The sequence below is a fragment of the Cladophialophora immunda genome (assembly GCF_000835495.1).
Source record: "Cladophialophora immunda strain CBS 83496 unplaced genomic scaffold supercont1.6, whole genome shotgun sequence".
Classification (NCBI taxonomy): Eukaryota; Fungi; Ascomycota; class Eurotiomycetes; order Chaetothyriales; family Herpotrichiellaceae; genus Cladophialophora; species Cladophialophora immunda.
Window position 1 is genome coordinate 1,905,037 of NW_015622546.1, and position 12,047 is coordinate 1,917,083.

General features: G+C 55.8%; 6 protein-coding genes across 7 annotated transcripts in view; 4 read left to right on the top strand and 2 right to left on the bottom strand.

The window, feature by feature from the left end:
• The window catches only part of PV07_10216, a gene marked incomplete at both ends in the record, with an annotated part of 5,656 nt that extends 3,822 nt beyond the window's left edge, over positions 1-1,834 (top strand). For both annotated transcript variants that reach the window (XM_016397529.1, XM_016397530.1), the window contains 3 exons: positions 596-617; positions 749-926; positions 1,028-1,834. In XM_016397529.1, coding sequence (XP_016244720.1) covers positions 596-617; positions 749-926; positions 1,028-1,834 — 1,007 coding nt within the window. The remainder of the gene's footprint in view (positions 1-595; positions 618-748; positions 927-1,027) is intronic.
• A 443-nt stretch (positions 1,835-2,277) lies between these two features.
• On the top strand, positions 2,278-3,933 carry PV07_10217 (uncharacterized protein). The gene is made up of 2 exons (XM_016397531.1): positions 2,278-2,598; positions 2,836-3,933. Exons 1-2 carry the CDS (start codon positions 2,461-2,463, stop codon positions 3,508-3,510), a joined length of 813 nt encoding a protein of 270 aa, XP_016244722.1. The 5' UTR covers positions 2,278-2,460; the 3' UTR covers positions 3,511-3,933.
• A 600-nt stretch (positions 3,934-4,533) lies between these two features.
• Positions 4,534-5,809, top strand: PV07_10218 (uncharacterized protein). Its single transcript, XM_016397532.1, has 3 exons — positions 4,534-4,946; positions 5,006-5,399; positions 5,457-5,809. Exons 1-3 carry the CDS (start codon positions 4,670-4,672, stop codon positions 5,614-5,616), a joined length of 831 nt encoding a protein of 276 aa, XP_016244723.1. The 5' UTR covers positions 4,534-4,669; the 3' UTR covers positions 5,617-5,809.
• Positions 5,810-6,429: 620 nt separating this feature from the next.
• On the top strand, positions 6,430-7,413 carry PV07_10219 (uncharacterized protein; the record flags this gene model as incomplete). The annotated part of the gene is made up of 1 exon (XM_016397533.1): positions 6,430-7,413. One exon carries the CDS (start codon positions 6,430-6,432, stop codon positions 7,411-7,413), a length of 984 nt encoding a protein of 327 aa, XP_016244724.1.
• Positions 7,414-7,537: 124 nt separating this feature from the next.
• Positions 7,538-9,454, bottom strand: PV07_10220 (uncharacterized protein; the record flags this gene model as incomplete). Its single annotated transcript, XM_016397534.1, has 3 exons — positions 7,538-7,792; positions 7,855-9,131; positions 9,289-9,454. 3 exons carry the CDS (start codon positions 9,452-9,454, stop codon positions 7,538-7,540), a joined length of 1,698 nt encoding a protein of 565 aa, XP_016244725.1.
• Positions 9,455-10,171: 717 nt separating this feature from the next.
• Positions 10,172-11,671, bottom strand: PV07_10221 (uncharacterized protein; the record flags this gene model as incomplete). Its single annotated transcript, XM_016397535.1, has 2 exons — positions 10,172-11,152; positions 11,204-11,671. 2 exons carry the CDS (start codon positions 11,669-11,671, stop codon positions 10,172-10,174), a joined length of 1,449 nt encoding a protein of 482 aa, XP_016244726.1.
• Positions 11,672-12,047: the final 376 nt, after the last annotated feature.

The following is a 12,047-nucleotide window of genomic DNA, read 5'->3' on the forward strand; positions in this document are numbered from 1 at the left end:
TTAAGGACGATAATGGCCGGACGCCTCTCTTATGGGCCGCCTACTTCGGACATAAGGCGGTGGTTAAGTTACTACTCGAGAAGGGGGCTGACCTAGAGGTTAAGGATAATGATGGCGAGACGCCGCTATCAATAGCTGTAAAGGAGAGGGAGGAAGCGACAGCTACGCTACTACTCGAGAAGGGGGCTGACCTAGAGGTTAAGGATGATAATGGCCGGACGCTGCTATCAATAGCTCGAGAGGAGGGGTACGAAGCGATGGTCAAGCTGCTACTCGAGAAGGGAGCCAATGTAGTTTAATAGTCGCAGCTCGGCTTCGGGAATCAGGTCGATGAGGTTTCGTCAGGGCCGGAACGAGAGGCGAGGCTCGATCTCATCCCGCCTTGATACGTGCCCGCACTTTGGTGGGGGCCCATTATGTTAAGGTGGGTGGGTGGGTACGAGGTACATATGTCATTCAGTTCTCCACACAAGCTCAGACCTAGGCAGTTCGGTAGTTGCATCTGGGGTTAGCTGACTCGCGAACCGTGACTCCCAGCGAGCTGACGGCCGTGCACCCCGTACCCGTACCATGGTCCTCCTTATCTTTGGACCAGGCGAGGAGCGACCTGCGCTGTTGTAGGCGTCCGCTGACGTGAATCGCACACAGGCCCCAAGCAGCGTTCACTCATCGTCAAGAGCTAAGCCGCTGGTGGAAACTGCAGGCTATCCGGCGGTTCTCCTCGAGATCGGCACTGATAGAGGTCCAGAATCGAGAAGACAAAACTCCAAGAAAGCATCATGGCGTTTGAGTTCCCCGACCACTATGGCCAGCGATTCACGCCGACACTCCACCACCAGGCGGAGGGGCCGACATTGCCAGAGAACAATCGCCGTTCGCCGTTCGTCGTGGTCGTTACTGGCGCGGGCAAGGGCCTAGGTGTCTACGTAAGTCACTCCCAGCATCGAGACTTGTTCTGCTTGTCTTCTTATATCTGCCCATCTCCGACTTCTGGCTGGACCCGATCAGGTTTTGACGTTCCTGGAAGATATCGCTCGCGTACGCGCGCGCCGGGGCGACCGGCATCTGCATCTCGAGTCGGACGCAGAGTGACCTCGACGCGCTGGAGAAGCGGTTGAAGGAGGTCAACCCGAAGCTGGAGGTCCTCTCGGTGATCTGTGACACGGCGAAACCCGAGGCGGTCAAGGCGCTCGCGGACCAGGTGCGCGGGAGGTGGAACGGGAGGTTGGACGTGGCCATTGCGAACGCCGGGGTCATTTCCCAGTACCTCTACGACACGGACCCCCGGACCGGGGAAAAGACCAACCGGCGCCTGCCCCGGGGCATCATCGAGGACGACGACTTCCAGCGCGTCATCGACATCAACGTGCTGGGCAGCTACTACGTGGCCAAGTACTTCACGCCGCTGCTCGTCGCGCCGGAGAACCCGAGCACGGTCCGGGGCTACGTCGTCCTCACCAGCCTGGCGTGCCAGCTGACCGAGAGCAGCTTCGTGCCCACGGCGTACAACGTGGCGAAGCTCGCCAACGTCCGCATGGTCGAACACATGGCCACGGACCACCGGGCCGAGGGCCTGTTGGCCTTTGCGGTGCACCCGGGCGCGGTCCTGACGCCGCAGACCGAGAACCATTCGACGCAGAAGGGCGACGCCTGGGACACGCGCTTGACCGAGGACATCGGGCTGTGCGGCGGCTGGCTGACGTGGTTGACCCGCGAGAGGAGGGAGTGGTTGAGCGGGCGGTACCTCGCCGTGACGTGGGACGTGGACGAGCTGGAGGCCATGAAGGACGACATTGTACGCGAGGACAAGTTGAAGTTCAAGATGGCGGTTTAGGGGGTGGTCCAGGCAGGGGAGAATTGTCCGTGATAGAGCAGTGCGCGTTAATGTCATAACAGGGCTCGAGGTGTAGCCGGGAAAAGCACTCGGGGAGGACGCCCCTTTCTAGACCCAGCCTTGTCCATCGATTAGATGACTAGATGGAAAATTAGAGAGGACTGGAGACCGTTCCATCGGGAAATGCTTGAATCGAGAGCTTTGCCAATGCCATACTCTCTGATGGATCGTCCAAAGTGACGTTCGATGTCCCCAGCGCGTGGGGATCATTGGATATTATTTTTGGCAGCGGCCTTGATAGGTGATAGGCAAGTGAGGGTAAGCGAGGTCGAGCTCGCTTAGCTGGGGGGAGCACTTGCGGGCACTCCATCATCTGATGGCTCGTCTAAAAAAATACGGATACGAGGGGGAGATGAAGTATTGGCTAGCACGCTGGCCAAAAGCTTGAAGCCGCTCATTCGCATGGCGTTGATCTTGGAAAAATGCCTCAGAGCGTGATATAGCGGGCAACAGATGGGAACCGACTCGCCCAAAAGCGCTGTGCAATCTATACGATCAAATACTCCCTCTCCCCTCTTGATCGCTGAGACTGAATCACTATCTTTGAGTAACTCAGGCACAACAACATGGCGCGATTCCTGACTTCTCACGTGGGACTCCTCATCGGCTGCGAGCTCTTGACCTGCGTCGCTCTAATCCTGTTCGTCATTGCTCTGTGTGCAGGCATGTCACGGGGTCCGTTGGAAGGACTGGCTATATTGACGGTATGTTTCTCTCCCTTGCGCCTTTGGGGAAGTGAGTTGGAAGATGGTGGGCAACGGGCGACGGCTCGATAGTTGAAGGTGGCTTTTATGTCGAGCATGAGATGTGCTACTTCTCCAGTCTTGTCCTACAATGGATTGAACTTTCCTCCACTTCAGCATGCGATTCTACACTCAGTGGCGCCGGAGTTCTTTGGACTGCCTTCTCGGACAAGTGGCTGACGGCAGAAACCCACACAGGTCGACGCCAGCTCTCTGACCAGCTCTACCTCGGGCAGCGCCCTGGGCATCACAGACTGGTACGAGGCGCACTACCTCTCCATCTGCTCGGGGATGTGGAACCGCCACATCGCCAGCGCGGGCAAGAACCACAGCACAATCACCTGCACGTCGCAGAGTGCCGGGTACACGTTCTCCCTGGCCCGGATCGTCGTCGGCGGCGACGCCGCACAGCAGACGCTCCTCGCCAACCACCGCACGCTGAACACCAAAGCCCCGTTCGTCCTCCTCGTGGTGGCGATCGCCAGCATGAGCCTCGCCATCCTCAGCTTCCTCTACGGCATTGCCGCGTTGCCTTCCACCGCCGCGGGGAGACGGCTCAGCAAGAAAGAGATACCGCTGGTGGTTTTGCGCATCGGCTTCTTCGCGTGCGTCACGTCGACGGTGCTACTGTCCATCTCGTCGGCCAAGATCACGGCGAACGCAGCGAAGACGGCGGGCAGGGTCCAGCTTGGTGGAGGCAAGGACGTCCACGCGTGGATGGACGGCGGGTTCTACGCGGTCACCTGGGTGGGCGCGGCGTGTGTCTGGGTGGCCTTGGGACTGGTGGTCGCGGCGGCCTTCAAGCTTGCTGACGTGCTGGAGAGGAAGGTGGTGATGGGTCCAGCATGGGCCCAGAAGGGGCTTCACGGATAGACAGGCTGGAATGGGTGTGCCCTTGGATAGTAGTTTTTCATCCCTATCGAACACGGGACGCTATGCCAAGGATTGTCGACACCAGACAGGCTGGAGCGTGGCGTTCTTGCCGACTTCTAATGGTTGGCAATGCTGTTTGTCCAAGGCAACTTTGTTACTTGTACGCATATTGATCCTATTGATCCTATTGATCCTCTTGATCCTCAGGAAATAGACATACCGTGGGCATTCCATGTCCGAACATACACCGTCCGCCCTACTTGGTTGACTGTCCGCCTCGAGGCACCCTAGAAGTCTGGCGAGTGAAGCTCTCCCTCTGCACCTCGCATACAACAACTAAATCACCCCGTGTACGACATGTAGCGACAACGAGACCAGAATCGCGGCTATCAGGATCAAGATCGCTGCACCCGAGCTTTCTCCATGAGCCACAAACACACATGCTCGGCTATTGAACCAACAAATCCAACTCGATCTCGCGCACGGCCGAAACGGCCCAATTTGTCATTTTGCTAGGCCCAGCTCTCCCCCTCCGACGCCCGAGTTCAGAGCGAGGGAGCCATAGCTTGTTAGCTGGTTGCTCAGTGGCCAGTACTACCCCTCCCCCACAACTCCTTGGAGCTTTTCTTTGCAAGATCGCGGTGGAGAGCTCACTACACCAATGCTAGCCAGGGCAGTCCGGGAGTTTGGCGGCGCCTGGTTAATTCCATATCTTGTCCACTCTCTCATGGACTACACCGACCTCATCGTCGCCCACAACCTCCTGCTTGCTGTCCAGACAGCCATTGCGAATCGAATGCCGATCCTTCTCCGTGTCTTTATTCCATGAAGGGGACAGGATGGATGTCAAATTCGACACAAGAGAGGCAGAATTTGTCACATACACAAATGCTTCATGGACAAGCGAGGCCAGGACAGCACCGCACGATGCAAATCCTTGGCTCGACGGTCTAGCTTGAGGCCACAGCCCGACCAGAGTTCAAAGATGCAGGGAGTGCAAGAAATGTATAAGTAGGATGGAAATTCACCTCCTCCAGTTCGAGCGTTCGTCTACATCGCATTCGACCAGATACACCGAAGACACAGCAATCGACCACCACCAAGCCGGGCTGAAGCTACTACAAGCTCCGCTCACCAGAAGTCGCCCGCACTCGACAAAATGCCTTTCATCACCGTGAAGGACGGCACCGAGATCTACTACAAGGACTGGGGCAACAGAGATGGGCCGACGGTGGTCTTCTCCCACGGGTGGCCCTTGAACGCCGACAACTGGGAAGCGCAGATGTTCTTTCTGGCCAACCAGGGCTACCGCGTGATTGCGCACGACCGTCGCGGCCATGGTCGGTCCAGCCAGCCATGGGACGGGAACGACATGGACACATACACCGACGACTTGCTCGCCCTCTTCGAGCACCTGGACCTCAAGGACGTCATGAGTGAGTACTACTTCTCATTCACCTCATTCAATCCCAAGCTGACGGGTGACAATTCGCAGTGGTCGGCCACTCCACCGGCGGCGGAGAAGTGACTCGCTTCCTGGGCCGGCACGGCAGCAGCAGAGTCCGCAAGGCCGTCCTCGTCGCCGCGATCCCGCCGCTGATGCTCAAGACCGAGACCAACCCGCTGGGCCTGCCCATGGGCGTCTTCGACGGCTTCAGGGCGGCCATGGAGAAGGACCGCGCGCAGTTCTTCCTCGACGTGCCCTCGGGCCCGTTCTTCGGGTACAACCGCGACGGCGCGCGCGTCAGCCAGGGCCAGATCTGGAGCTGGTGGCAGCAAGGGATGATGTGCGGGTTCAAGAACGCGTACGAGTGCATCCGCGTCTTCTCCGAGACCGACATGCGGGAGGACATGAAGAAGATTGACATTCCGGTCTTGGTCATCCACGGGTAAATATCAATACACCCTCTCCCAGATCGTCCTCCGTGCTGACAGCCAAACCGCAGTGACGACGACCAGATCGTCCCCATCGCGGCCAGTGCCCACGAATCGATCAAGTTGCTGAAGAACGGAAAGTTGAAGATCTACCCCGGCGGGGCGCACGCGCTGCCCAACACCGTCCCAGACGACATCAACAAGGACTTGCTCGAGTTCTTCCGGGCTTAAATTGCCGAGAAAAGACGCCGGATTGGTGTGGCTTTCGTCCACACTTTGCCGGGGCAAACATTCATGCAGGAAATGGTGCAAAGAGGAAAGAAAACACTCGTTTATATACTTGGGCTTTGAAGCCAACAACAAACCCCCCCTCCAACCCGGGCGGTGGCATCAGATAGTTTGCAGACACTCGTTACGAAATGACAGCACAGTCTGAACACCGCGGAAAGCCTTTTGCTGCATCGAAGTGATTTCGGGTCTCCTCCCCGTGGCCTTCCTCCCTCCAGTGAACGAGAGATCCCACACCACCCACCCGACACCCTCGTAAGTGCCTATCACAAGGGACGAAAGTTTCCTCGAACAAACCAATTGCGAGCTCTGAACGTAGGCGGCAAGGTGCTGGCTGCTGACTCTCTCCTCTCCACAAGCAACTGCCTGGATGGGTTTAGACTCAGGAACGACTCCAGGCCCGTCTCTCAACACCACCCCAGGGCGTGTTCGAGATGTTTGGGGGTTCTCGGTCCTTCTCGCGCCCTGACTGGCCATGATGCATGAATAATCAATGCACACACCACAATGGACGCGAGGGACTAGACTAGTTCAGACGGGCGGTGGACAAACGGCCACGAATGGGCCCAAAAGACCGGGACTTTGCAGCTCGAGAGGCTGAAGCTGAAGTAATCGTGGAGCGTGGAGGCGCTGGCTCGCCTTCGACGGGGTGAAAAAGACCAAAGAGTGTCGACTCTATAAGACTCAGACGAGGGTTTCTCGTTCCGTACAACGTTCGAACAATCAGTATCCCTCTCGCAAGTGTCACGGAGCGAAATGGCGAATTCAGACTATGCCACTGCTCCAGTTCAAATTCTCAGAGTCAACAACAGTACGTTTGCCTACAGACTCTTCGGCACCAGCAAGCAAGAAGACGACGTCCCTCTACTTCTACCAACGCACTTCCGCAGCCGCCTGGACTTCTGGGATCCGGCCCTGATCGACGCCCTCGCATCTCAGCGGAGACTTCTTTTGCTAGACAACCACGGCAGTGCGGATCCTCAGTCCCTCAAAGGCAGCAAAAGAACTGCAAGACTGGATCCACGACGCACACAGACGTCCTCGCACTCGACGGCCTTGTCTTTCAAGTTCTGGGCAAGCGAAATCAGTGCGTTGATCATGGCCCTCGGTTTTAAGCAAGTCGATGTATTGGGATTCAGCATGGGCGGCTTCATCGGACAGATGTTAGCCCTTGACGCGCCCCCAGGGTTGGTCAGAAAACTCATCCTTGCGGGCACCGCCCCGAGTCAGGGACCAGGTGTAGAAAGCGGCGACATGCACTGTTTCCAGAATCTGACGAATGCGACGACGGATGGCGACGTCAAGGCTGGCTTCCTCGCCGGCTTCTTTGGACTTGGTGAAGAGAGACAGAAAACCGGGGAGAAATGGTGGAACCGGATCACGAGCTGCTCTTCGATGTGGCCGTTCGTGTCGACCAACGACCTCGACGGACAAATTACAGCGATGATGAGGTGGTACGGTCTCAACCACCGCGATGAAGGCTCTTATGACCGACTGGGCGAGATCCGGTGTCCTGTCCTGATCTTGTGCGGTCAGAGGGACAAACTTGTGCCGGAACAGAACAGCATTCTGCTGTGGCAGAAGATCAGCCAGACCAATCCCAACGTACATATCCATATGTACCCGGAGTCGGGCCATGGTTTTATGTTCGAATATCATCACCATTGTGCGAGACTTGTCAATGAATTTTTGGATGAAGAGGTAAAAGTGCAGTGTACATGCGAGTACTGCCAATATTGAACAGGAGCCCACTGATATTATACAGTTCCAGGACAGTTATCTTGCTAAGGCACAAGCCATGAATGTCAAAGGCGGCATCCTTGTAGGAATGCAAAGTTTCTCGTTTCTTTCGAAAGTTGTCTGGCTATCTGTATTTGTCCATGAATTCTCGGTGGAATTTGGTCCAGCGGCCGACCCAATCTGTCCCTGGGGCGAGGAAGGTTGTTCGAAGATGTAATGTACCAGGTTTCTGCCCGAACCCGGAGCCTGGGACGACACAGATGCCGGTCGCGTCGAGGAGACGGAGGCAATAGAATTCGTCGGGAGTACGGTCTGCTTCTTTCGCAGCTTCTACTGCTTTGTCCGACACGTTGATGGTGGGGAAAAGATACATCGAGCCCTGTGATGACAAAGTAAGCAAAATGCCAGACTGGTGATTATGTGGCAACAAGGTCAACGTACCTGTGGCTCTCCCACGTCGACGCCCTCCATCTCCTTGAACGCTTGGTAAAGAGCCCAGGCCCGCTCTTTCAGCCCGTTTCTGACACCATGGTATTCCTCATCGTAGAGCTCGAAGCTGGGATCCCCTGGCTTCGGAGGGTCTACCACAAGGTCCAGCAGACATTGACCAATGACAGGAGGGCACAGCATGATGCTGATGAACTTGTAGATTTCGGCCTGGACCTCATCGTCAAAGCCCACCAGCTCAAAGTAACCGGCACGGTGCCCACACTCGCCCACCATACCTTTGGAGACGGAGTTCAACGATGCAAGTTCGACTGTGTCATACCGGCCCGGTTCCCTTTGCTGCATCCTCCGCAAGGCGCCCTTGAAAGAGTGGAATTGGCCAACGAAGACGTTGGTTTGGTAGACCTCGTCAGCCATGATAACAAGATTCTTCTCCGCAGCGAACTTTATCGTGTCCTCAACATCCTTTTCAGACAACGAGGCACCGGTTGGGTTTCCAGGGTTGATGACCACAATGGCACGCACGTCAGTGCCTTCACTGACGGCCTTGTCATAAGCGTCATGGATGATGGAAAGCTCGGTGCTCCAAGCCTGAGACTCGTCCAAATAGTAAGGCACACAGCGGGCATTGAGAATCGAGAGAGTCGCGGTGTAAAGTGGATATTGTGGTATAGGGACGAGCACGCCGGTCTCAGGTTTGCCACAAATGATGTGAAGCAGGGTGTTGACCCCTGACGAAGCGCCAGCGGAGAGGTAGATGTCGTCCTTGTTCGAGGGGAAGCCGTCCCGGCGCTCGATGAAGTTGGCGACGGACTGACGAATGCCGGGAGCGCCAGCAGACTGTGAATATGCTCCCACCGAGTGGATTTCCTTCAACAGCCGGCGAGCACGGTCGATAGCATCTTGTTTGTAGCCAAAACTCGACTTGAGTGCTTCCTCATTGTTCAACAGTGCCGGGTACTCTAGCAGAGCAAGTACTTGCCGGAAGAATGTGATGGGTTTCTGGTCGAGTTGCTGCGGGTTGCCAATGTTGGCGGAGATGACTGTGTCAAAGGGCAGAGGGTTCTCGGGCGGTGTAGGAGGGTCTTCTCTCTTCAACTTGGAACGGTATTCTTCTGACTTGATAGCAAGTTCGCCTCGCACGGCGTACTTGGCTGCCTTCACATGGGGGTTGATATTATGGATGCTCAAACTGCGCAGAGGACGTGTTGACGACATGTTGCGACGACAGGAAGGAGGTTGAGGTCTGATACAAGGACGAGGACGAGGATCTGTAGCATTGAATATGTCAGTTTTAAGCTGGTCACCGGATACAAGGAGAGGCAAGAAAATTGGTCGGGTGCACAGAAGCAACTATGCTCGGTTGAGTCACCAGGTGGTGTGCAAAAAAGAAATCGACCAGGGCAGCTGCGACTTCGCTGTTCTCACCTCGTGATAGGCTTGGCTGCTGTGCTGGAGGGCAAAGAGGTGTTGAACTCGCGGTTGTCAGTGCCCTACAGGTGACGGCAAGTTCACTGGATAAACGTTGAGCTCGCAGCAACACAGATGACGCTCTCGACGTGGTGATTGTGGGTGACGGCATTTTCTGGTACATATATACTTGTAGGGCACAACCTGGAGACCACGGGTGGGGGGTGGCTCCTGGGGAAGGAGATTTGGCCTGTCAGATTTGGAGCAGGCAAAGCGATATCGGGAGCTGGAACCCAGATATCCAAATTTTGCAAAAGGCTTTGAAGCTGTGAGGCTATTGAGGTATTATTCGAGATGGGGTGGGCAGACCATCGGAAGAGGACAAGGGCGGCGGCACACGATCGACCCAGCGAGACCAGCAACCTGCCAGCCAGGATCTGGCTCAAGGGCTCCCTGGCTGCGTCAATCTCGTCTCGTCATGGGGCGCGCGGGAGCTTTACCTCCACGTCTATCTTATCGCTGAGTGTGGGGGACGCCACCGCGTGCTGCAGGTCTTCTCGGCGTCCAGCAAGGGGTTTCGAGAGCCGACAAGAATTAATTGGAGAAGAGAGAGACAGAGTTTTTGGGAGCTGCAAACTGCGCAACGCTGGGCCAGGATGGTGGCGGCCTTCCACCCAGAGTCCGGCTAATCTGTCCGACTCTCTGAAATTTTATCGCCAATGGCATGCTCCGAGTCCTCTGCACCCCTCTGTTGTCCCCTTTCCTCTCTCTGAAAGATCCTGATCCTCCTGGCCATCACACTATGGTGATGGTATGGTACATGACACAATCCATGCAGTGGGATGTCTACCCGCCGTCCGCTCGAAAACGCCTGGGCCTTCCAACAGATGGAGGTTGGCTCTCACGCCCGCTCACTACCCCTCAGCCTCACAGCCTGGCCGTACTTCTGCAGCTTGGTGATCAGGGCATCGCCTTGTTTCACAACGTCTGCATATTGCTTGTTCTTGTCATCCGGCCGGGTTGTCTCGATTGTCCCCTGCACTCGGTCGATTGTGCAACTCACCCGACCACCCGCAATGAATTTGGCCAGATCTCGGTCCAAGAAATCCACGCTGACCCCAAATGCCTGTGCCATCGTTGCCAGGCCCACCACGCGGTAAGATTGGAGAAGCTGTTGATATCCGCGCAGCCGCATCTCTCGCACAAACCACGCTCGGTGCTCGTATAGGTATCGATCCTGCGTCAAGAAGTTCTCTTCGACAGCCGCCAATGCCAGGAAGAAATTGCGATAGTTGCCACTGTAGAGGCTGTTGACCAACCCGGCCAACGAGGAAACATCCATCGGGGCTTCGTTCTGCGACTGGACTGCGCTGCTAGTCCCCAGCGTATTGACGTTGACGAGGCCGGCGGCACGTTCCGCAGTTGCAGCAGACGCGTCCTTCATCTCTTCATCTGCGCTGGGCGCCTTGTCCTCGCTATCTCCCAAGATCGCCTTTATCTCGGGCGCATCGACCACTTTGGCTTTGAAATCGACCCGCTTAAGGGAAAGCGATCCTGCAAGCACAGCGTATACGACGAGGGAGGAATAGCTGCAAAGCTCATAGCTGGTAAAGGTAGAAAGGCTGTCGAGGAGTAAAGGAGCGGCCAGATTATAGGATCGGACAGTGAGCAGGTGTAGGCCCTTGTAAGCTTTTAACCGATTTCTTCGATCCCAGTCTCCGCCACTCTCCACCAGAATATTTGCGCGTTCGATTTGTTTCTTGGTGAAAGCTTTGTCGTTGAAGAAGATGCCGACCCGGATGATGGCGAGGACAATATCAATCTTGGTGCCCAACGGACCAGTCTTGTCAAAGACTTTCTCATATGCAGCAATAGCTTTGTCCTAGTACCTGGTCAGAGAGGTGTAGCTTCGCGATATAAGCTCCTTGCTTACCTTGTCGCCAACCCGGGCCCAGAATTCGGCACGCTTGCTGCGAGCCGCCTGCACCTCTGTTTCTCCAGCCTTCTCTTCAGCTTCTTCTTCCTCTTTCTGGAACTGCTCCAGCTCCTTTGCATTGTCGGCCTTGAGTTCCTCATATAGCGATTCGTCCCATGGCAGAATGCCGGAGGGCACGGGCTTCTTCGGCGGTAACAGGTTACTTGACACGAGCGATGCACGTCGGGCAGAAGGCTTAGTCGGTGGTTGTAATGGTTGAGCTGTGCTTTCTCCCACGGTATTTAGCACACCTTCAGTAGGATGGGCCAAATGCCGATATAGCGGCGCCATCTTCTGGTCTTTGATTGCATTTTGAAGGTAATTCAAGGACGCTGGCTGGACAGTCCGGGGCGCATTTGCAAGGGAAAAGATGTGCTGGGCGAGGGTAAGGTCTGGATATTTGGCGAACTGAGGATCTGAACCCATTGTACTGGACGGCTGAGCTGAGAGGTATTAGTTGCAGACACAGGAAAGAGAGGGAGCAAGAGCAAGCGACTTAGTGTTGGCTTTGGGTAAATATCACGACAACGTCGGAGAACGCGCAGCACAAGCCAGCCTAGTGTGCATCTGGCATATATGGGTCACCGTAATTGATACGGACGATCATAGGAGTTTACACAGCAAGGTCAACGTCGTCTGTCCAACTGCGTCTTTGTTCAACTTTCTCCATCACTTTTCCATCTTTTGAAAGACATGAATTTGAAATAAAATCTATCTCGTGCTACAGCATAGATCACCACTGTCCAACTAGCAATGGCGGCCTCGATAACGGCTGACAAGGCTGCGCTGACCTGTCGCGTTC

What these genes read in the sequence shown, in the direction of transcription:
- PV07_10218 (XM_016397532.1), top strand. Translation starts at nt 4,670, where the DNA reads ATGCCTTTCATCACCGTGAAGGACGGCACCGAGATCTACTACAAGGAC. An exon ending in GGACCTCAAGGACGTCATGA is followed by an intron (nt 4,947 to 5,005) that starts GTGAGTACTACT and finishes GACAATTCGCAG; the next exon opens with TGGTCGGCCACTCCACCGGC. An exon ending in CCGGTCTTGGTCATCCACGG is followed by an intron (nt 5,400 to 5,456) that starts GTAAATATCAAT and finishes GCCAAACCGCAG; the next exon opens with TGACGACGACCAGATCGTCC.
- PV07_10217 (XM_016397531.1), top strand. Translation starts at nt 2,461, where the DNA reads ATGGCGCGATTCCTGACTTCTCACGTGGGACTCCTCATCGGCTGCGAG. An exon ending in AAGGACTGGCTATATTGACG is followed by an intron (nt 2,599 to 2,835) that starts GTATGTTTCTCT and finishes AAACCCACACAG; the next exon opens with GTCGACGCCAGCTCTCTGAC.